At 36.6% G+C, this 23,260-nt stretch overlaps 1 protein-coding gene across 1 annotated transcript in view; it reads left to right on the top strand.

Annotated features, from left to right (window-relative positions):
• The window catches only part of UHRF2 (ubiquitin like with PHD and ring finger domains 2), a 74,501-nt gene extending 58,756 nt beyond the window's left edge, over window positions 1–15,745 (top strand). The window contains exons 9-16 of the mRNA XM_082625886.1: window positions 469–573; window positions 3,395–3,501; window positions 6,730–6,892; window positions 7,587–7,727; window positions 9,656–9,752; window positions 10,074–10,231; window positions 13,593–13,691; window positions 14,717–15,745. Coding sequence (XP_082482012.1) covers window positions 469–573; window positions 3,395–3,501; window positions 6,730–6,892; window positions 7,587–7,727; window positions 9,656–9,752; window positions 10,074–10,231; window positions 13,593–13,691; window positions 14,717–14,863 — 1,017 coding nt within the window. The 3' untranslated portion in view covers window positions 14,864–15,745. The remainder of the gene's footprint in view (window positions 1–468; window positions 574–3,394; window positions 3,502–6,729; window positions 6,893–7,586; window positions 7,728–9,655; window positions 9,753–10,073; window positions 10,232–13,592; window positions 13,692–14,716) is intronic.
• The last annotated feature ends 7,515 nt before the right edge of the window (window positions 15,746–23,260 follow it).

Here is a 23,260-nt window from a genome sequence, read left to right as displayed (position 1 = left end):
AGTAGAAAAAGATGGTTTTGAGAGATTTAGGCGATCAAATCAGCAATATTTGCGACCAGATGTGTTTGAAGAATACAGAAGAATGAGGCTGAAATGACTCTTGCCTTTTTGACTTGGCTAGGGAACAGTGCCATAATGAAAGATGAGAAATGAGAAAAAAGAGATCTAGAGCACTTACAGTAAATTATTTTTTGCCCAAATTGAGCTGGAATTACCAATAGACGTAGGATAATAATTATTTAATAGTTATTTTGAAACTCACAATTCTAGGCCTGAGCAGTTTTAAGAGTTCAGTACCTGAAGGATATATAGTTGGGGAGAAGTAGTCTGTGAGCAAAACTTAGAATTCTGTGTGATATTCAGTTCTTAGTTGAAGCTTTTAGGATACAATAACATATGTGAAACCATTTTGTAAATGTAACGTAACGAACTGTTCAAAGGTATTTTAAGTCTCTCTTGATGTTATAGGTGAGCGAAGCGGGTGTCCATAGGCCCCATGTTGGTGGAATTCATGGTCGAAGTAATGATGGCGCTTACTCTCTTGTCCTGGCTGGTGGATTTGCGGATGAAGTAGTAAGTCATGATACAAGCTTGTTCTTTAGAACCTGTCTTGATCATTCAGTAAAATACAGAAGCTTTGTCCAGGATAAATCGCATCTCTTCTAGCATCGTTTTTATGTTGAAGTGGTCAGTTTTTTACCAGTTAAAAAGTAAATCAATTGGCAGTCTTTAATCTTTGTGTGTACTGATTATTGCAGTGAAAATAGTCACATTTTCTTTAGAGCTCATTTTTAATTTTGGGCTCATTTACATTTTTCATAATTGTAGATTGACATGTAGCATTAGAAATAATACAGAGATGTCTTTGCCCTTTATTCAGGTTCAGCCAGTGGTAACATCTTGCAAAACTATAGTTTAATATCACAACCAGGATACTGACATTGATACATTCAGGACACTGAACATTTCCCTTACAACAAGGATCCCACATGATTTTGTCACTTCAAAAATTTTTATAAATGGAATCGTATAGTGTATAACCTTTGGGATTGGCGTTTTTTCACTCAGCATAATCCTCAAATCGTGGCATGTGTCAATAGTTCATTCCTTTTTATTGCTGAGTAGTGTTCCATGGATATAGGTGTACCACAGTACAACCATTCACCCATTGAAGAACATATTGGTTATTTCCAGCAAATAATGCTGCATTAAAAATTGTGTACAGGTTTTTTTGTAAATATGAGTGTTCATTTCTTTGGGATAAATGCCCAGAAGTGTAATTGCTGGGTTGTATGGTAGTTGCATGACTAGTTCTTTAAGAAACTGCCAAAAAAAAAAAAAAAAAAAGATGGAAAAAAAGAAACTGCTGAAGTACTTTCCAGAGTGACTGTACCACTTCTTGTTCTTACCAGCAGTGTATGAGTGATTCAGTTTCTCTGCATCCTCACCAGCATTCAGTGTTGTTGCTTTCTTTTAGCCATTCTGATAGGTATGTAGATATAGCTCATTGTAGTTTTTTTTTTTTTTGCGGTAGGCGGGCCTCTCACTGTTGTGGCCTCTCCCCTTGCGGAGCACAGGCTCCGGACGCGCAGGCTCAGCAGCCATGGCTCACGGGCCTAGCCGCTCTGCGGCATGTGGGATCTTCCCAGACCGGGGCACGAACCCGTGTCCCCTGCATTGGCAGGTGGACTCTCAACCACTGCACCACCAGGGAAGCCCAGCTTATTGTAGTTTTAATTGACATTTCCCTAATGGCTAAGAGTGTTGGACATGATTTATTTATTTGCTATGTGTATATCCTCTTGGGTGGTGTAGCTCTTCAGATCTTTTGCCCATTTTCTAATTGGGTTGTGGGTTTTGTTTGTTTTTACTGTTCATTGGATGTGTAGTTTGCAGGTATTTTCTCCCAGTCTGTTTCATCTGTGTGCTTTCATGGTATAATGATGAATTCAAGTATAGATGAGTTAATGACATAAAATTTAACTATTTTTACATGATTATTTGCTGCTTGAAGAATAATCAGAAATGTTTTTGTTCTTATGTTTCAAACACTGTTGAACTTAGGTTGTCCCTATTATGCTCTCTCCTACCTAGTTCACACTACTTTTTCCTTTATAGCACTACCACAGTTACAACTTTAAAAGTCGACAAGGTTATAAATATGAGCATTGTGAAGTCAATCCAGATACCATTTGGAAGACTGTATCTGATCAATTTAAGAAGTATTCTGGACTGTTTTAGATGTACTTATTTATTAGAATTCCTTCAAATGGAGTATACACTGAAGATGAAATTCCTTAACACCTTATTCTTTAAAATATAGACCTCAATTTTGGGTCAACAAAGTGAATTGAATGAAGGTTTTAGGACATATAGAAACACTTAAAACCATGAGATTTTTAGTTATGACTTTTAATCAAAGGAAAAACTAGATGCAAAATAATTGACCTTTATTACAAGCAAGAATTAAGTAGAGAAAACTTCATTATCTTAAGTTCAGTCTGAACTAGTTAAAATAATCTTGCATTGAAGAAGAACCACTATTGAGATAGTGTTAGTAGAATTAATTTACATACTGATAGTTACTTTTCTCGGTTTAAGTACTGAATGAGGCAAAAACAATAGCAATATAAATTTGTAGCTACTATAAAAATACTTGTGGAGCTAGTTTTTAATATCTTCTTTGGGCGTGTTTTTTTTCACATTTAGTAGATGCTATACAACTTATAGTATCCAATTCTTTTCTAACTTTCTTCTTAATGATAGGTAATTGTTTTATGCCAATATAATTTGCATAGACTGTAAAATGTGGGGAACTTACAATGCTGTTATGATTTTTAAGTTTGAAATTTAGCAGCAAACTTGGATATGGTGATTCACTTTGTTATAAAGCAGAAATGTAACACACCACTGTAAAGCAATTATACTCCAATAAAGATGTTAAAAAAAAAAAAAACAAGCTTTGGATGTGGTATAGATTGCTGTTGGGAAATCAGTTTTGGAGTATTTATTAAAATGGTGCCCTGTAAAGAACCTACAAATTAATATTGATAAGTTGATTTTAATAACATTGAATTAAACTAAACAATATTCCCAACCCATAAGACCTTATTTTGTAACATTCTATAAGTTATTTGTATAAGAATACTATGTTTGGAGGTGTTGGAAGCTATAACTTTAAAATGAAATCTTTAGATCAAGTGATACAGCTTGAAGGTATATTACACACAAGATTGCATTTGAATTTTGCCTTATTTTGGTAGATACCTTGAGAGAACATGTCAACTTATAACATCTGAACCAAAAGTTCTGACTCTGAAACAAGAATTGGTGAATTATACCTGGTATAATTAGGTATAATTTAGGTTTTAATGCCAAAAATGTTCTTCTGCAGGACCGAGGTGATGAATTCACATACACTGGGAGTGGTGGTAAAAATCTTGCTGGTAATAAAAGAATTGGTGCACCATCGGCTGATCAAACATTAACAAACATGAACAGGTACTCTATATTGTTAGTTTGTAAAGACTGTTTAGAATTTGGGCTTTGTGTAAAAGTTGGATTATAGGACTATAATTTATAACTTACACTGTAGAGGAGAATCTTAAATTGTGAGTTAATATAGCTAAAATACAAATCCTATTACCTGATTAGTATATAATTACTTATAAGCTTCCTAACTTATTTCTTAGTATCATTTTTTTAAATGAAATAATTCCCAGTCTTAATACGTGTGCTTTGCATTTGGAAACATTGAAACCTTTAAAGGAAAGGAACCTATATAATTTAATGAAATTGAGGACAAGGTGGCTTATCTACTACCACATAGGTCAAAGTTATCTTCTACTAAACACAGATTTATCTTTTAAAGTGACAAACTTCTTTTTAGAGGAGACTAATGTGAAATAGGGTTATGTTTGGGAGCCACATTTATGTGCATAAGTGAAACATCAGATAACTTAATCAGAACTACACAAGATGCTTTTAGGATTTATGATAAAATGTCTTTTAACTGTTAAAAAAGAGAATGTTTAGGTACAAAAGAGCCACCTTGTGCTGACTTTATTCTATAGAAATATTCATGATATTCCAGCTTCCATGGGAATAGAAAATTTAATAACTTCAAAATGTTTTATTTCGTAAGTGCATGCTAATACCAATAATTAAGTAACCCAAACCATCAGATATCAATGACCACATTATAACTTGTCATACTGATAATTTTGTGATCATGAAGTTGAAATTTTTTGTATCCTATTATTAAGGGTATTTTGTGGAATACTGAGTAAAAGTGAGTATTTTTCGCTTTCCTGAGTCTAAATCACTCAGTTTTAAGTAGTGTGTCCTTAATTTCTGATTACCATGTGAAGTAAAGAATATACTTTATGATTTCAAGACTTTGTTGCATACCAAGTTACATAGAATCTGTTTTTATGTTTTCCTTCTATATTATTTCTGACAGTAGGATTATTTTATTGAACCAGCAGAGGAGACAGGTCAGATTTGCTGGTGAAAACATTGCTGAGGTAGGAGTCCAGCCCCTACGCAGTCTTTTTCTAACAAGAAAGCAACTCTTTAGGAAGAATGATCTTAAAAGGAATTAGAAATATTTCGATGTGTATTGTCAATGAAAATGTATCTTGAATTTGCAGAAGAGCTTTTTCATGTTGTCAAATCTGAAAATTATATTTTCCCTTTAATAATAACATTATTTGGCTTGAATGAAACTTCCTTTGTAACTACCTGCACTTGTAATGTACATGATAGATTCTTGTCAAGCTTTTGAAGAATCTAATAAATATACCCTGTTTATCATGTCACAATCTCAGAAAATAATTGACAAGTAGTAAAAATGTTTATATTAATAAGGAAGGTAGTGAAAATGAAATAGAAACTCAAAACAATTTAGGATTGACTTATCACAGAGACTCTAACATTCCCTCAGGTAATTTATACATTAAGCTGTGAGTACACCTTGTGATTGTAAAGGCCTCTTAGGCAAAGGTACCTATATGTTTTATAAACACGAAAGCTGAAGTGAAAGCTCTGACCCATAGTATACTCTTTCCTGACGTGTATATGGTCTAATTCCTTTTTTGTTTCTCTACTAAGAGGTAGTTTGATACCTGCTTTTTGCTTTTGAGAAGTTTGTTCCTGTTTCTTCTCAGCTCTTCCACTTTATGAAACTGAAGAGGGCAGCAGGTAACCTGGCCATCCTTTATCAGGGCGTTTAGAGGCAATCGATTGAGCTGTGGATAGAATAATGGAAAAGCCTTGTTGTTTTGCCTAGTTTCATCCTCTTGGACTCTTTACACAAACTTGAACAGACTGCATACTTATGTGAAGCAAGAAGTGAGTTAATAATTGCAGTTAATGGTGCAGTCATTATGATGGAAGGTACCTGTGAGCACCAAAGCATTCCGCTCATTAATGTGAAGATAGTACATATCTCTTTCTTAGCTCTTTAAGAGGATGAAGTATATGTATCTCAATAGGTATTCCATAAATAATACCAGCCCTAGAATTGATGGCTACATTTTCTTCTACCTCAGAATTTTAATTCATCTCCCATTTGAGATAAAAAAGATAACTTGGTGACCTTTAACTCTGACCACGTCTATTAAAAAAATTTTTTAACAAAACACTTAAGTTCATTTACTTTAACTATGATAGAAAGATTATGGTAGATTAGTCATTTAGTCTTAAGGTCTTTGTTTGGGGGGTTTTTTGTTTGTTTGTTTTTGAGCTTGCATAAAAAGAACTATACCCTGAAAAAGCATGTTGTATCATATCTGATTTTACCAGATTTGAGGGGAGGGTATCTTTTTTTTAACCTTAAATGTTCTTAGTGGATTCTTTTCACTTAGGATATAGGTGTCTTAGAGGAAAAATACTAACTTTAAATACATTCTAGTTTGTCTTTTGGGGAGCAGGACTAAGTTTCCCCAAGGAAGGTCTTCTAACGTCTATTAACCTTACTGATTAATTACTACTAGGTGAGTACACATACTAAGGAAGCTTCAGCTAAATCCAGTGCTGCTTCCAGCTCAGTGTTCCTCCTTGTTCATGTGTCATCAGTAAAATGTAGTGATCTTGAGCAGCCAAAAATCTTTATTGTCATGATTTAGCACAGGTGTTTGAATGCTTCAGTTTTATTTAAACTTACCTTTTTACTGGAAGTCTTTAAAGGATATTCTCATATTAAACTTGTTCTTATTATCTTCTAAACTTTAAGGAATCTCTATTGTCTGGAATGTGGAAAGTAGACCTAGAAAGGTCATTCATACCTTGCTGACAAATTTATTTTTCTGGATTTCTTTCTACATTTCTCCAGCAATTTACCTCATTCCCTTATCAAAAATAACTATTACAACAATCACTTGCTTTAGTTTTCCAACTTTCTCCCTTCCCTCAACAAACGTTATTTAAAGAAAATTCCATGTATTTCTAGTTGTTTTCTATTATACGTGGCACAGATGTTATTACTTTCAGAAGAACCCTACAGGCTATCTGAGAACCAATCCCCTGGCTTGGGGGTGACATCAGAAAACTGATTTGTCTTCTCTGCTGGTGGGGGAAAGCATAATCCTATTATCTGGAATAATATGGAAAGAATCATAGAATCTTAACCATCAGGTAAGGCATAATTCACCTTTTAATTGAGCTAATGATGCGATTATATACTTGAAGAAAGATTACTTGGTATAAAGACTTTGTTTTATTTTTTAGGGCATTGGCCCTAAACTGTGATGCTCCATTGGATGATAAAATTGGAGCAGAGTCTCGGAATTGGAGAGCTGGTAAGCCAGTCAGAGTGATACGCAGTTTTAAAGGGAGGAAGATCAGCAAATATGCTCCTGAAGAAGGCAACAGATATGATGGCATTTATAAGGTGCTCTATCTGGCATGACATCTTGTTAGTCATTCTTCCTGGGCTTTCAAGACAGGGTTGCCACAGGGAACTGCTCTACTGTGGGTGGGCTAAAGGAAACAATAGACCATCTTAGTTGGTCTTTCTACTTTTTCTGGAAATACAACATGTACAAAACGATCTCTTAATTTTGACACTTGTCTTTTAAGGCTTATCTGAAGTCCCTAAAGGCAGAGTTATATTTTGGGTTAAGTTTTTTTTACAAGTATATATTCTCTTATGATAAAACTGTTCAAATAACTTGGCCATTGTAGATATTGATTCTTATATCTTCCAGAATGATTCTAGTTTTAATAGATTTTTCGAAGCGGAGCACATCATAATTTTGAAAATAGGTTGCATTCTTTGTTTTAAAAATGAAGACATCTACTGCCACCATTTTTATATACTATTATGCAAAATTCTATTAATTAATGAGCATAATCTTGCTGCTACTTCAAATTTATAGCAATCTATACTTAACGGGAATTATCATAATTAAGAAATAAGGTCAAAACAATATTTAAGTGCATATTTTTTTACTTACTATTACAGCAGAGCAAGTATCTTTCAAAGTTGCATTTAGTTCTGCCAAGTTTACTTAAAACACTAATATGACATTATGAATAAGTCTAAACTTTACATTTCAAACTAGTACTGAAATATTACAATTTAGGTGGTGAAATACTGGCCAGAGATTTCATCAAGCCATGGATTCTTGGTTTGGCGCTATCTTTTAAGGAGAGATGATGTTGAACCTGCTCCTTGGACCTCAGAAGGAATAGAACGGTCAAGGAGACTATGTCTACGTTTACAGGTTAGATTACATTTGTCTAGGCTACTTGTATTTTCATAAAAACGTACGCCTCTGTACTATCTATGTGCCTTAACACTGGATATAACCCACAGCAGTTGGTCAGTGGACTGTAAGGGGTGAGGAATGAGATCATGCAAGTATACAGAAAGAAAAGAAGTAAAAAGGTAGCATCCTAGGTGTCAAACTGCCCTAAGACCAAGAATTGTGCTTGGGGAAAGCTGGGCTTGACAATGAAATGTAAAATGCAGTTGACCCTTGAACACCATGGGTTTGAACTACATGCGTCCAGTTATACATGGATTTTTTTCAATAGCAAATATTTCAATACATATCTGTGGTTGGTTGAATCTGCAGATGTGGAGGGCCAACTATAAGTTACACAGGGATTTTCAACTTGAGAGGATTGGCCCCGCCCTAACCCCCTGTGTTGTTCAAGGGTCAGCTGTATTTCCAATTCAATCTGGACTTGAAGTATGAGGGAAAGGGATACCTAAAATTTAGATATAAGAGGCCTTGAGAAGGGAAGTTTATCCTAGAGGGCACAGGGGGTGTGTCTCTGGTAGGGGAAGGGGGGAGGTGGCTTATAAGAGTGGTCTGCTTTCTACCCTTCTCACTTTTCCTCACCCCTTTTCTCTCTTCCCCCTCAAAGCTGCTTCCTTGTCCTGTCACCACCTTTAGTGCTTTGCCTTTTTTTTTTCCCTTTGCCCATGCTCAGCTGTTAACCCATATAAGACTTTGTTGGTTTTTTGTGCATAATGGATGGTATGGCTACATTTCCCCTCCACTACCTATACACCCTAGACTTTGTCCCTGACACTGACTTCAGAGCATGGTTTGAGTTCATCCTCCATCATTCCCCATCGCTGTGCTTCTCGTAAAGACTACCAGCTTTGTCATTTCCCCTGGCTCTGCCCACACTGCATGTGTAGGGGCTGAACTATGGGCAAGTGTCTGACCACCCAGGCAGGTGAGTGTGTCTCTTCTAGTGCAAGTCTGTTTCTGTTTTTGTTTTCTTTTTAAACTCATAGAATTGTTTAAATGAGACCCATCAGCTGCTAAAATAACTGCCAAAATAATTCCTTTTTTAAGTAAATATTTTTAAAACCTATTGTTGAATCCATTTTCAAAGGATTTTTTTTTCAGGTCTACTGTTCAGCAGAGCAGTGTTCTAGATAGGTTAAATTTGAAACAGTTGAGCAGAACGAAGCATATAAGCCACTCAGCTATGATGAGTTAATATCATCGATGAGGCCTGTATAACATATTGAGCTTTTAAATATGAGTGTTATCACAAAGCATGTCCAAAAGAAAGCATAGCCAATAACACACAAGGGTAATAAGGTAGAATTTATTTATTCCTTAAAGTCTAACCTTTTGGTTGATAAAGAATTCCGTAATTTAGTGGCTTTAGGTCTTCTAAAAGCTCTCCCGCCCCACCCCACCCCTGCCTCTTAATTTGGGGAGATAGAAATTTGGCCCTTCATGGGGTTTTTTGTTTTTAAGATTGGCTCCATAACTTAGTGTAACCCCAACTATATGAGTATCATCTATTGTGCTCTTTGGTTGATCTTCACTTACCTTCATATCTAATTCTACTTTCCTTTCTTCCTCAAACTTTTTAAGCCCCCTAGTCACAACTCCTAAAAAGTTCTTTCTTCTTTTTGATCTGAAACTAAGATCATCACATTATAAAATGGAATATCTTTAACAGTCATAGCTACATGGTTTTACACTGAATTGGGGATTTTTAATAGTCTTATGTCCTTTGAATTCTGTTTCTTTAAATGTCTGTGTCCTTTATATAAATCTTTTCAATTTAGGGAAAGTATAGATTCCTCCCCATTCCCCTTTTTAAATTTCTGACAAGGATCTAGAGCCCCTCTTCTCTGTGAAGCTTAAATCTACATTGTACTTTTTTCCCTCGTCAGTATCCAGTAGGTTACCCTTCAGATAAAGAAGGGAAGAAGACTACTAAAGGACAGTCAAAGAAGGCCAGTGGAGCCTCAAAAAGGCCATCTACAGATGGTAGGTAATGATTGCAGGACATAAATCTGAATAGCATAGTTTCTAATAAAGAGAAATATTAAGAGAGTAAATTGAAAACTCATAAGAAATTTTAAAAATTGAAAGGTTTTTTTTTGGGTGGGGTGGGGTGGGGTGAGATTTTTGTGTATATTAATAGTGTCAGAGCCTAAACAAAGTATCCTAAACTATATGGGAAAGTTAAATGCTGCTCTACCCTGGTTATCTTCATGCTAAACATAATTGGTGCCAGTTTACTCTTTCGTTTCATAGTTCTGCTTAGAACCACTTGTAGTGTGCTGATGTATTTTTAAATAAATCTAGATGATTGTCCAAGTGCCTCCAAAGTACCGAAAGCATCAGATTCAGCAGAAGCAGTTGAGGCTTTCCAACTAACCCCTCAACAACAACATCTAATCAGAGAAGATCATCAAAACCAGAAGCTATGGGATGAAGTTCTTGCATCTCTTGGGGAAGGACCAGTATGTAAATATTTTTTAACAAGTTTCTAATATTAACAAATGATGAAAAATATTTTCCCTATGAATTATCATTTTCACAAGTCAGTTAAAACTTGATCCTTTTATCCAATCTTCTCACCCAGTACGGCCACCTTTCAGAAATGAGGCAGCACTTGATGCTTTTAAATGGATTTTAGTCCTCTTAGATATTGGTTTTTTGACCTTTCTGTGCTTGAACTTCATAATTTATGGTGAGGTGCTGTTCATAGGAAGAATTTTCAGTTGTGGAACACATTCAATTTAATCTAAAACTCATCAGGAAAGGTTTGTTATAGCTCAAAGTTACCTGATAGAACAAGTCTTAAGCAATTCAGCATAATTTTCAATGCCCACACGTTCAACCTAGGAGTAAAATAAACCAGTGTGTATTTAAGTATTTCTTATGTTTTGGATTTTTTTTCCATTTTTTTTTTTTGGTAATGATAAAATTTTAAAGTGAAAAGGAATTTTAAGGTTAACTGACGTCTGGGTTTTGTGTTAAGCTGTGTTTTGCAATGAAGCTTTCTTATCAAATCCCAAAAGGTAGGGGTTTCAAATGTAAATTGTCTGTTCATTCTTTGCTCACTGCTCTTATTGTCTCATTTTGCTTATAAATTTGATTCTTCCGTTTTCTTAGATATTAGCCCCTTGTCATGTGTAATATCGGTACTCTTCTGCTTTCTTTCCTTCAAAAAGAAAAGCTGCTGTTTTGTGGGTGAGGTCTAGTATCCTCTCTTGAAATTTCACTTTGCCATTTTTGAGTAATTTCTCCCTTCCAATGTTTTCTTCATTCTTCTGAGTACATTGGCCAGAACTTCTTGTGTCTGAAATGGTGTTAATGCATATCTATATGCCCCTTTTATGTGGATTTAGAGGGAACTCTCATAGTTTTTGTGTTGCTTTTTGTTTGACAAATAGTCATCATTATGGAAACATCTTCCTGATACAGTTTGTAGACTTAGAAAGAATGAGGTTTATCAGATACCCTTTGGATTGATACTAGAGGGTTTTTTTTTCTTTGTTTCGTCTATAAATGTGATATTTTGGGTTGTCCTTGGGTAGAATGAGACTCACATGTTTAGAGGACAGAGAAAAGTGAGTTAGCTCTGTGAGAAGTGTTACTTGCTTTTTAGCCAAGAGAACCAGGCATATGGAGAGTCTGACTCTGGTACATCAGATTCTTTTTCACTGAGAGCAAGTAAGAAACAGCAAGCAGTTGTTGGTCATGGTCTGATTATTTTCTGGTTGGAGAGGATACAGCTGGTTAGTGATAACTCAGGTGAGTTCCAGCTGTGAGTGGGCAGAAGACAAAGTAGCAGATACAGGTGAAGGATAATGCCACCTGAGTGCACATGGAAGTTCTCTTTTGCGCGTCTGTTGTCTGGGTTGGACATGTGTATTAGGCTTCAATCTGAGGCTTTTCATATATCCTGTTTATCAATTTTAACAAATTATTGAAGTGGTCAAATCCTGCAAGACTTGGTAGGTATGTGCAAATCAAGTATACTTTTCAACCTCTTCCTTCAATGTAACTTTTATGTGAAAGTCACCAACCGACAGTTCTCAAACAAACAAAAACAATAAAAATCCTGCCCCTGTTGGCAGGATCTTACACACCTATACCTAGGTCAGGTGACTGTGACCTTGCTGCTAGTGGTTACTCTGAACATTTATGTACTATTGCCCTGCGTAGGTTTCATGCCCATTCTTTTCAGATAAACCAGGAACACATTTAGTAAGCCAGAAAAATCAGGTTTTGGCCAGCAGTGACTTTTAAATAAATGCATATATTACATATGTATGCTTATATCCAGACACCTTCCCAAGGCCCTATATGATCTGGCATCCATCCCTACCTACCTCTGAATTCTTCTCTTGCTGCTCTCTCAGGCCCAAACTGCTTTAGCCACAGTGACATCTGTGCTATTTAAACACACTCAACCTGTTCCTGTTCCTAGGCCTTTATACTATCTCTCTGACTAGAATTCTCCTCTCTGTATCTTCATGTGGCTCATTCCTTCATATCTTGTAAGTCTCTGCAAAATACTACACTCCTCAGAGAGGCCTTCCCTGGCTATCCTTTCTAAAATAGACCCTCCTTACTCTGTTGCTTTAATTTGCCTTGTTTCCTCAGATACTACTATCTGAAGTTGTTTTTAAAAATCTGCTCTCCTAAAGGACTATAAAGTTCCATGAGAGCAGAGACTTGGCCTTTTTATTACTGCTATGTAGATGAGTGCCTGGCACATTGTAGGAACTCAAAATGTTGATACTAAATATGCTCATATTACAGGCACTGTGGAGGTACTAGGGAAATATCAGTCATTAACAAAGTAGTTTGTCAGAGAGAAGGTACCTGGTATTAAAGTTAAGTTTTTTGCGCATCTCCCCCAACTGGTATATTCTTCTAGTGTGTTGAATAACACTTCATTGATAATTCACTTGAGCTTTATAATCCATGCTTAAAAATAAGTTATTATCAAGACATAACTATGAAATGGAATCTTTGGTTTTTTTTTTTTACTTGAAATTCCTGTAGATTCTACTTTTTTTTATTAACATAAAGAACAAACATAAAATATACTCCCCTACTACCAAAAAATAACTGAGTGGAGGATTATCCTGGTGACTATTCAAAAAACTACTTTTCCTTCTAGGTTAAACAAACAGCTTGGATAAGATGGAACCCAGTAATGGCTTTTGAAGATTATAGACTACCCATCTGATCATGTTTGCTTTATAAAGCTCGACCTTCTGTAATTTAGTCCCAATTTGAGTAAACAGTAGCACCAGGAAAATATGGGATTGGGGATTGGGGCAAAATATCACAGAAAATTATTCTAGGTAAATAAATACGTTGATTCTTTGGGGTCTTAAATACTAGAGTATTATTGCCAAGTGCTTTTATCTTTTTTAGCATAAAAAATAAGTATTAAAGTTTTGTAAGAGAAAAAGATTGAATATATATAGATATATTAGAATACCATGGAGCTTTTTGAAAATAGATCTGTATGTAATGACCTGAGACAGGCTGTTCATGATTTTTTTAAGTGAAAAATAGTAATCTCTGGAATATGAAGTTTACTTTTTAAAGCCATATGTCCTGACTTTGCAACCTTTGCAACTCAATCCTAAGATTTAAAAACTAATGTGTTTATCTTATGGATGGGATTTCTGCAGTTTCCTATTACACATTTGCTTGTAGTTACAATCACTACTTGATTTTTTTCTTAATAGAAAACATACTAAATGGGATTGACACTTTTTTGCCCAATTATTTGGAATTCTTTTAATATATTATGAAATGCTAACCTTTTTTTCTTCTCCTTGGGTACCATTCTAGAATTTTCTGAAAAAATTGGAACAATCTTTTATGTGTGTCTGCTGCCAGGAGCTAGTTTACCAGCCTGTGACAACAGATTGCCTCCACAATGTCTGTAAAGTAAGTAGAACTCCTTTCTCATTTTCCCTTGTTAGGCCAGAAGGCACACTAACCTCCAAACCTCTTTTCAGCACGCGAACAAGCATTTTTTTCATGAAGCAGAATAGATAAGGAACCTTGCTGGTTAGGAAGCACTTAATTACATCTTGGTGGCGAATCCATGTTTTAATTCTATAGTAATTCAAATCTGTATAGTCTCAACATTCTATCATGTTTGAAATTATTGAGGAGGGGTTGAAATAGAGAAGAAAGTAATGTGTTGTTGCTATTTTCTGTTACAGCTTATGTATGTTTCATATATTATAGTGCAAACTGAAATAATTTCGTGTACTTGAGGGAACCTAGAACAGATTCAGTCTGGCAGCATGCCCAGAGGAGTTGAATATTGTCTTATCAGTGTGGTGTAAAAGGCATTGGAATTTCAGTCAAACCAAGGTTGGAATCTTGTTCTACTGACTGGTGGTTATGTGCCCTGACCTAACTTCTGAACTTAGTTTCTTTTGTAAAATGGAAACCGACCTTCCACATAAGTGTTTGTATGTGACCTTGAGTCAGTTAAGTAGAGCTAAATATATTTTTGGAAAGCACATTATACATTGACTTCATAAAATAGATACATAATTTAGTTTTAAGCAGGGGATTCCTGAGTTGTTTTTCTTTTGTGCTCTATCAGGAAAGATCAGGATTAAAATCCAACCTAGAAGGTGAGGCTAGTGGAAACATGCAGAATTCTAACATTCATTTTTACTGGATGAGGAAATTAATGTATACAAAAGTGGTCATTTACCTGAAGTCTCACAGTATGTGTTAGAGGTGGAACTAAAGCCACATCTGTAGGTTAATTTTCATAGTGCAGATTCAGGCCTTGACAGTTGTTCATGTTTTATGTTTCTCTTGTTGCCAAACAGTAAGTTTCTAGTTCTGTTTAAAAGCCTAAGTTGTTGAGTACTTTCTATATGCTTTACCCTCAGATGAAATTAGGTGTTTTTTTATTTTGTTTCATTTTGGTTTTGGTTTTGCCTTAGGATTGCTTACAGCGCTCCTTTAAGGCTCAAGTGTTCTCCTGCCCTGCTTGCCGGCACGATCTTGGCCAGAATTACATCATGATTCCCAATGAGGTTCTGCAGACTCTACTTGACCTTTTCTTCCCTGGCTACAGCAAAGGACGATGATTTGTCTACTTCTACTGTGTTGCTCCCCGTGGCTTTTTGGACAATAAAGAATCTAAAATGGTTGGGGTGGGGGGGGGTGGAAGCAATGGTGGACCATATCTCTCACGTTCTGAAGCAGCTACTCCTCTTTCCTACGTAGCCATCATCTTGTGTGTGTAGTAAGAGGCCCATTTCTCAACTGTCTTTTAAATATCAAAAGGTAGTTCTTGTCAGTTTAACAACTAGTTTTAATGAGTAAAAAGTCAAAGCCTCAGCTCTAGTTGATATCCAAGTTATGATTTATTTTGCAACTACCTCAGGACAGAAAAGATTTATGGGGATTTTTTAAATCATTGAATAATTAGTTAAATGAAATTTTAGCTACACACTGCCTCCCAAATATTAGTTGTGCCTGGTTCATGTAATTTGATTTTCAGAAAAGAAAGTGACACTTGAGATTGTTGGAATGAACGCAGCTTCTGTAGTGTGCATAATACATTTTTAATGTCTTCTTCCATTACAGTGTGTGTTTTGCAGGACAGGTTCATTTTTTTAGCCAATTTTGTGAGCTCCATTGTGCTTTTTTTCTGGTGTTTTATGCAAGCTGACTACTAATGAAAACAATATGAATGCATTGTTGCTGCATTAGTGTAATGTGGTGTGGTTTTGCACTTAAAAGAGGTATTCAGATGATCTAGTTGTAAATGTTCATGTGAAAAGCCTCTTCTGTACTAGTCAAACTGCTTTTAGTGAGTCTCACCAGTGGTTTTACATCTGCAGAGCATTGAGGACTGGGCTGACTTTTTGAGAGGATTGAAATTGCTTCATATTGTGATCCTAAATTTTATATTCACTATATTCCCTAAAATATACCTTAATAAATATTTTATGACCAGAAAAATAGTTCATCTTGTTTCACTTTTTTACATTTGTCTGGCTTATATTTGTAGGTGTTTTTAAGAATCAGTCATTTCCAGAGTATTTCATTGTGTGTTTTTACTGAAACATTTTGCACAATTTTTTACTCTTAATTTTTGGTATTGAGAACTAGTATGAAATCTTAAGCACTAAGGGACAGATTTCACCCTGGGTTTGATCTTTTGGGTTTTTTTTAACTGAATGGGGAAAATGTTTCAAATTAAGAACCTAGTGACTATTCTTTTATCTATAACAACCAAGTCTTATGTTCAATTTAAGCATAATCAGTGCTACTTATTTCACAAACCTGAGAATATTCTAAAACAGTTCTAATTTCTGAAACTAAATTTTCATAAAACTTTTAATATTATCGAATCAGTTTTCCTACCCCTGAATTCAGAGCCATAAATATAGCCAATATTTACTGAATATTTGCTTTGCATTTGTTCATGTGTATTTATTTAATTCTACTGACAGTCCTAATAGGCAGGATTTCTTATCCTCTTCTTATGGATGACTATCAAAGGCACAGAAAGGTTAAGAAACTGGCCAAAGTTCATAGGGCAAGGAAGTGCCAGAGCTGTGCTGTAAACAGGCTATCTGAGTCCAGATCTGGCAATCTACTTCTGGGCTATGTAGACTCTCACATTTGAATATAAGCCAGACTGGTTTCAGTGCTTTTCCTGCATTCAGTTAAGCTCAAAATCAGCTCTGGGAAACACAGCACCGTGATTGGAGCTACTGTCACTTAGGGCTAGTTTTAAACATTAGAATCATTTTTATTTTGAAGGATCAAATTTAAATTAGATTGAAAATGAATCATTAAATTGCATCATCTAGTATTTTATTTCCTCTGGCATTGGCCATATCGCTGCATGAAGGGTGGGGAATACCTTCCAGTTTCAGCTACTTGAATTTGTTCTACCACTTTTTAGGGAAATAAGGGATTCCCACATTTATGCTATATGTTGTTTTAACTTTGCTATAAAATGATAGATTATGAAAAAAAGCTGATTACAGCTTAACATGTTCAGAAGTGTCAAGAATGTCCCAAAGCTAAGCAATTTTATATTACTCTTAAACTTTTTTCTAAAGACTTCAAGTTTTTTTACATAAATATTTCAGTTTGTATCTAGAAGATACAGACTTTCAGAAAGCATAACCACAATATGTTGTCACACGTGTAAAAAATTTTTTTAACTAATTATATCATCAATTCTAGTAAATATTTGTTCAAATTTCCATTGTCTCAAATGTCATACATGGATATTTAAGTTTGTTTGAATCAGGATCCAAATAAGGACTTTACATTGTTACTAATTGCTATCTCGTAAGTATCTTTAATATGTGTATATCCCCTTAATCTTTTTTTTTTTCCTTTGCCTTTTACAGTTTGCATTTTGAAATGTTCTGGAGCCTTTCAAACAGAATAGATTTTGCCAGTTATAACCATGTGGTATAGTTTAACCTGCTTCTCTTTATTTTCTATAAGTTGGTAGGTAGAATTCAAGACTGACCAAATTCAGGCTTGAATTGGGTGGCGGGGATGGAGGGCGGCAAGATGTCCTCATAAGTGGTGTGGTCATCCTTCAGGAGGGTGGTACAATAATGTCTCGTTGTCTCTTGGGCTTAAGTTTGAAAACTGAGGGGTTTACTGGATTCTATTACATTTAGTAAGTTATACTGATTGCTGAGCACTCAGCCACTTTCATAAGGGTAGGAGTTTTCTTTTTTCTAGTTAGAGTAGGCAGATCCTCTAGTTTTAGAACTCACTTCTAAATAATACGGTTCATTCAACAAATATGTGCATGCTAGTATGTTTAAGGGTATTAGGTAATCTTTTGGAAGCTGACAATCAAAAACACCCTTAGCTGTCTTACAACCCTGCTGTGACAGTTTGGCTTACATAAAGGAGCCCTCCCTATATAAAGCTTAAAGCTTTGGATCTCAGTATAGATCCTACTTATAAGAGCTGGGGATCTGCTCTGACTTCCCACTGTCTATTTCTCTTTGCGCACCAGCGACAAAACCTTTCCCCGTTCTTCTTCAGGACACCCTGAAGATAGAGCTCATTACTGCCTATATGTCTGATTTGTCTGTCTTAATTTGAGGAAATTGAACTTGGTGGCCCACTCAGCACCAGCTCACAGTGAGAAGAGTTATCCTTGCTTGTCCACTGACTAGTGCTGACTAGTCCCCACATCAGACTTTAAATCTCTGAAAGAACTGATATTTAGTAACCGGGGTTAATCAGACACTACACAGGGGGAAAAAAAAAAAAAAGATTAAACACCAGTCACTGGACACAAGGAATCAAGAGCCAGCTAGAGGGACCAAGCAGGCCGACCAAATGATGTATTGAAAAAAATGAATGAATAAGAGTTTTACAACTATATCCTCAAGTATGAAATTGCATTGTATTGATAGAGTAAGAACAAACTGCTGTGCAAAGAGTAATTTGAGATTAAAATTCTTTGAAATAAACATGACTGTGAAAACAAAATGCAACAGACAAAACAGAATGGACACTGCCAGAATTTGAATGTATTGCTGAGTAATCCATTATATGAGTATCCTGCAATCTGTCTATGCACCTCCTGATGTATAGGTTGTTTCCAGGATTTCGCTATTATAAGGCAAGCTGCTGTGAACCTTTGTCTTTCGAAAATAGTTTGACATTTCGTATAAAATTAATTATGTGCTTAACATACAACCCATCAATTACATTAATATTTATTCAGGAAGAATGAAGACCTATTTCTAAAGCAGTTTGTACCGTTTAACACTGCCAGCAGTGTATGAGAGTTCAGGTTGCCACAATCTCACTAACACTTCATTTTGTTCTTTCATTATAACCATTCTGGACAGAGAGGGTGTGTAGTCTCTGTAGGAGACAAGAGTGGGTTGAAAATTTAGTGACCAGAACGACTCTAGTAGTCATTTGTACTTTTCACCAGGTACTTCTGGCTCAAGTGCACGTGTTAGGATTATACATCCCAACCTCCTTGTGCTTGGCCAGGGCCATGTGACCAGTTGGTCAGTTAGTTGTAACAAATGCTATGTGTCATTTCCAAGCAGAGCATTTCATTGCCCTCCAGAGTTTTCTTTCCCCTTCCATGGAGACCAGTAACATCTAAATAGAGCTTTTCTATCAGAGTGGGGTCCCCAGCCAATTTGTGATGTACATGCAACGTGAGTGTGAAGTAAATTTTAAGAGCATAAGGTTTTTGAGTTGCTAACACATGACCCAGCCTTTCCTGACTGATAGCATTCCTAAATTCCTCAGCCTACCAGTAGACATGAAATTGAATTTAATTGATCTTTTTAATACTTTGGCACTAGAACGTCTACTGTTTTTAAACTGAATTCTTTACTATCCAAATTAATTGACAAAGCTATTGATAAATTGGTTGGTGGCATGGCAGGCAACCTCTAAGATGGTCCCCAGTGATCTCTACCTCCTGGGCTTCATGCCCTGTTGTAATCTACTCTCGGTGAGTGTGGGCTGGAATGCTTTTATTCTACTCATGTAATGTAGTGAATAGAAGTGATGGGATGTCACTTCCAAAGTTAGATACTGTGGCTTCCACTTGGGCACCCTCTCTTGCTCATTCTGAGAGAAGCTAGCTGGCATGTTTTGAGCTACCTTCTAGAGAGGCTCATGTGGCAAGAAACTGATGTCTCCACCCAACAGCCAGTAAGATCCTGAAGCCAGAGGAGGTGAGTATGGAACTGGATTCTCCCCTAGTCAAGGCTTGAGCCTCCATGCTTTCTGTTAAGAAGTATCCTGTTGGGCTTCCCTGGTGGCACAGTGGTTAAGAATCCACCTGCCAATGCAGGAGAGAGCGGTTCGAGCCTTGGTCCGGGAAGATCCCACATGCCGCAGAGCAGCTAAGCCCGTGCGCCACAACTACTGAGCCTGCGTTCCACAACTACGGAAGCCCACATGCCTAGAGCCCATGCTCCGCAACAAGAGAAGCCACCTCAATGAGAAGCCCACACGCTGCAACGAAGAGTAGCCCCCGTTCGCTGCAACTAGAGAAAGCCTGCACTCAGCAATGAACATCCAATGCAGCCAAAAAAAAAAAAAAATCCTGTTATTCACATTGTTCTTCCCCTATGGGTAATGTGTTTTTCTCTAGCCTCTTTCAAGATTTTTTTTTGTCTTTAATTTTCAGAAGTTCAATTATGATGTGGCTGAGCATGAGTTTCTTTAGGTCTGTCTTGTTTTGGTTTCATTCAGCTTCTTGAGTCTAGATTATATCTTCTGTCAAATTTGGAAACTTTGCAGCCATTTTTTCTTCAAATGTGATTTCAGCCCTGTACTTTTTCTTCTCTCCTTCAGAACTTTAATGCCATGAATGTTCGTTTGTTGTTGTCCCACAAGTCTCTGAGATTCTGTTCATTTTTACTCACTTTATAGTCTCTATCGTTAAGATTAGATTAATTCTTAGTGATCTCAGGTCCACTGATAATTTCCTCTGCCATCTATATTCTGCTACTGAGCCCATCCAGTAATTTTTTTCTATTTTGGTTATTGTATTTTTCAGTTCTAAAATTTGTTTGGGTCTTCCGCATATCTCTTACTCAAGTTTATATGATGAGTAATTTTGTGCTGGATTCTGGACATTTTGAGTAGTATGAGAATCTTATTCCTATTTAAATCTTCTATTTTATAAGGCCAACTGTTTAGGTTCAGCGGGGTTCAGGCCCACTTTTGTGGTTCAGTGTCAATTTTCAAAGCCTCTGCGTTGCTATTCTGGTCCATGTCCACTTGGATGCTACCCAGAAACCAATCTGAAACCTCAGCAGTAGTCCACCCATAGTTCACTTTGCCATGTTGATTATGGTCAGTTTCATGCGTGGTCTGCTTGAGGGTCTGCCCAAGACTTCATTAACAGATTTAAAGGAACCCTTTCTCCAGCTTCTTTCTCTCTGTAATCCTCCCTCAACCTCTAGTTGGGATGGTTAAGATGCTGCCTCTTTGTAGCTGGTCACTCAGTACAGGGCAGGGATGGTCCACAGGGCTCCTCCCTACAGTCTTGGCCACATCTAGTGAGTAGGGGGATGGGTGTTCACATGGAATGGGGCAGGTATAATCAAATGGATTTTTTCATACAGGTAACCCTTTTCCCATCCTTTGGCTTATGAGAGCAGGCTTTTTGTTTTCTTCATCTGTACCCATTGATGTTTTCAGGTTTTAGGTTTTTCTTGCAGCCAAATCAGGAAAGTAAAAAGGTGGCAAAAGAAAAACCCCAGGAAACTTTCAGGTCATTCCTCAAGTTCCAAAGTGCCTACCCAGGCTACCACCTTTTTTCCACCTTTCAGAGCCTTTTGATAGTTGCTTTATATATTTTGTCCAGGGTTTTTGGTTATATTTAGCAGCAGGAATGAGATGAAATATATTTACTCCATCTTGTGTGGTACTCAAAGTCCTCCAAGTAGCCTTTCAAAAACGGGTAAAACACTATAAACAAAGCAGACATACTTTCATCAGTCACCCTGCCCATTCCCCTCCCCCCCCCAAGAAATTATGAGTTCAGTGTTGCCTTTTCTGTTTATACTTAGGTATTCATAAACAAAATATAGTATTTCAAATGTTAAAATCTGCAAATTTTATTTCATTGAACTTTATGCTTTAAGATAGTCTTCTCTTAATAGGTAAACTTAGTCTCTTTATGTGTGTTATACTGGAATGTTTATTCCTATCATTGCAGTTTGTTTACTGTTACGGAGGAGGCAGGAGTAATTCTTACCTTTCCTCCATATTCTCATAATTGAAGAGGATTTGATCCTCCCCGCCCCACCCCTTCCACACACACATGCTGGACTGAAAGGTAATGTTTCTATCATTTTGTGATCATCCTTAACCTTTCAACTTACCTACACTTTAGAGCATATTGATATGATTGATATTTATAAAATGGTCAATAGCTCAGTCTTTTTCTGAATAAAACAAATATATTTTTGTTTCCCTTCAGATTACCTTTTCTGACCTATTAATGTTTAGTATTCGTTATAACTTATTTTTTAAAACTCAAGTTACTTTAAATATGACTTGCTGTTTTAGTTGACAAGTTTTGTCTGTTTACTCACTGTTTCTTGTTGAATACTTCAAGATTTTTTTTACTGTAGACTTTTCAGTGAAAGTCTATGAACAGTAAATTTTCTCAGTCTTTGTGGGTCTGAAAATGTTTTTTTTCACACTGATTTTAGAAAGATAAATTGGCTGGGTTTAGAATTCTAGGTTGCTAGTTATTCTTCCTGTAGGTATTCCATTGTGTACTGGCATCTTTTATTGCTGAAAAAAGTTGGATGTCATTTTGATTATTTGTTTGAAGGATATATGTTTTTCCCCCCCAATAACTTTGGAGTTTCACTAAAATCTGTCTAGGTGTGGATTAATTGCTGTTTGCTTTGCTTTGGGATACATTGTACTCCTTTAAATTGAAAATGCAGTTCTGGAATTCAAAATTTTTCTTTTAAAAATAATTGTTCCATTTTTTTCTATCTCCTCTTGACCTCCTAGACGTTTGCAGCAGTCTACCCTCCATACCTTAGTATCTGTTACATCTTTCATCTCTTTACCCACTCTGCTGTGGTCTAAGTGATTCCTTATATCTTCCAATTCACTGAATTTTCTCTTTGAGTCTAGCCCACTTTTTTTTTTTTTTTTTTTTTTTTTTTTTTTTTGCATTACGCGGGCCTCTCACTGTTGTGGCCTCTCCCGTTGCGGAGCACAGGCTCTGGACGCGCAGGCCCAGCGGCCATGGCTCACGGGCCCAGCCGCTCCGCGGCATGTGGGATCCTCCCGGACAGGGGCACGAACCCGCGTCCCCTGCATCGGCAGGCGGACTCTCAACCACTGCGCCACCAGGGAAGCCCCTAGCCCACTTTTTAACTGAACCAGTTAATTTTGTTGAATGGGACTCTTTCACGATGCAACTAGTATGAATTTGGCTTCTGCATTCACATGTAGCAAAGATACTTGTTAGTGACTTTGTTTCCACCCGTGGCCTGGGAGGGAAAGCTTGTTTTCCTGCTGTGACCCTGAGCTAGAAATACCAGTTTTTCAGTCCTGGTATTGGAAAAGAACTTTCCCGATTCTAAGCATAACCCATTCCTACTATACATTATAACTGCAGCCTCGATTCCTAACATCTGTTCCCTGGCATCTTTGGAATCCCAATTCGTCAGACACATATCCAGTCCAGCCGCCTCCACGGGCCTCGTAGTGTCAGGTCCTTTGGGTTCCCTCTTCATTTCTGCCAAGTGGAGATTTCCTTTTCTTCCTTGAGAACCTATGTGTGTTTTTTTAATGGGGGGAAGAGAAGTATTTCACTGGCATATCCATGTCTTTGGAGCAGGGATAGCAACAGTTCCTGTATATGTTCATTCTGTGTCCAAAAAGAATTGAGTACCGTTGGTATTTTTCATACCAACTTACTACTCGCACACCCTGTGAGGTAAATGCTATCATCTCCATTTTACTGGAGATAA

Source organism: Mesoplodon mirus, assembly GCF_964341445.2.
Source record: "Mesoplodon mirus genome assembly, chromosome: 1".
NCBI lineage: Eukaryota > Metazoa > Chordata > Mammalia > Artiodactyla > Ziphiidae > Mesoplodon > Mesoplodon mirus.
Note: the sequence above shows the minus strand (reverse complement) of the source record. Positions and strands in the feature narration are given on the sequence as shown.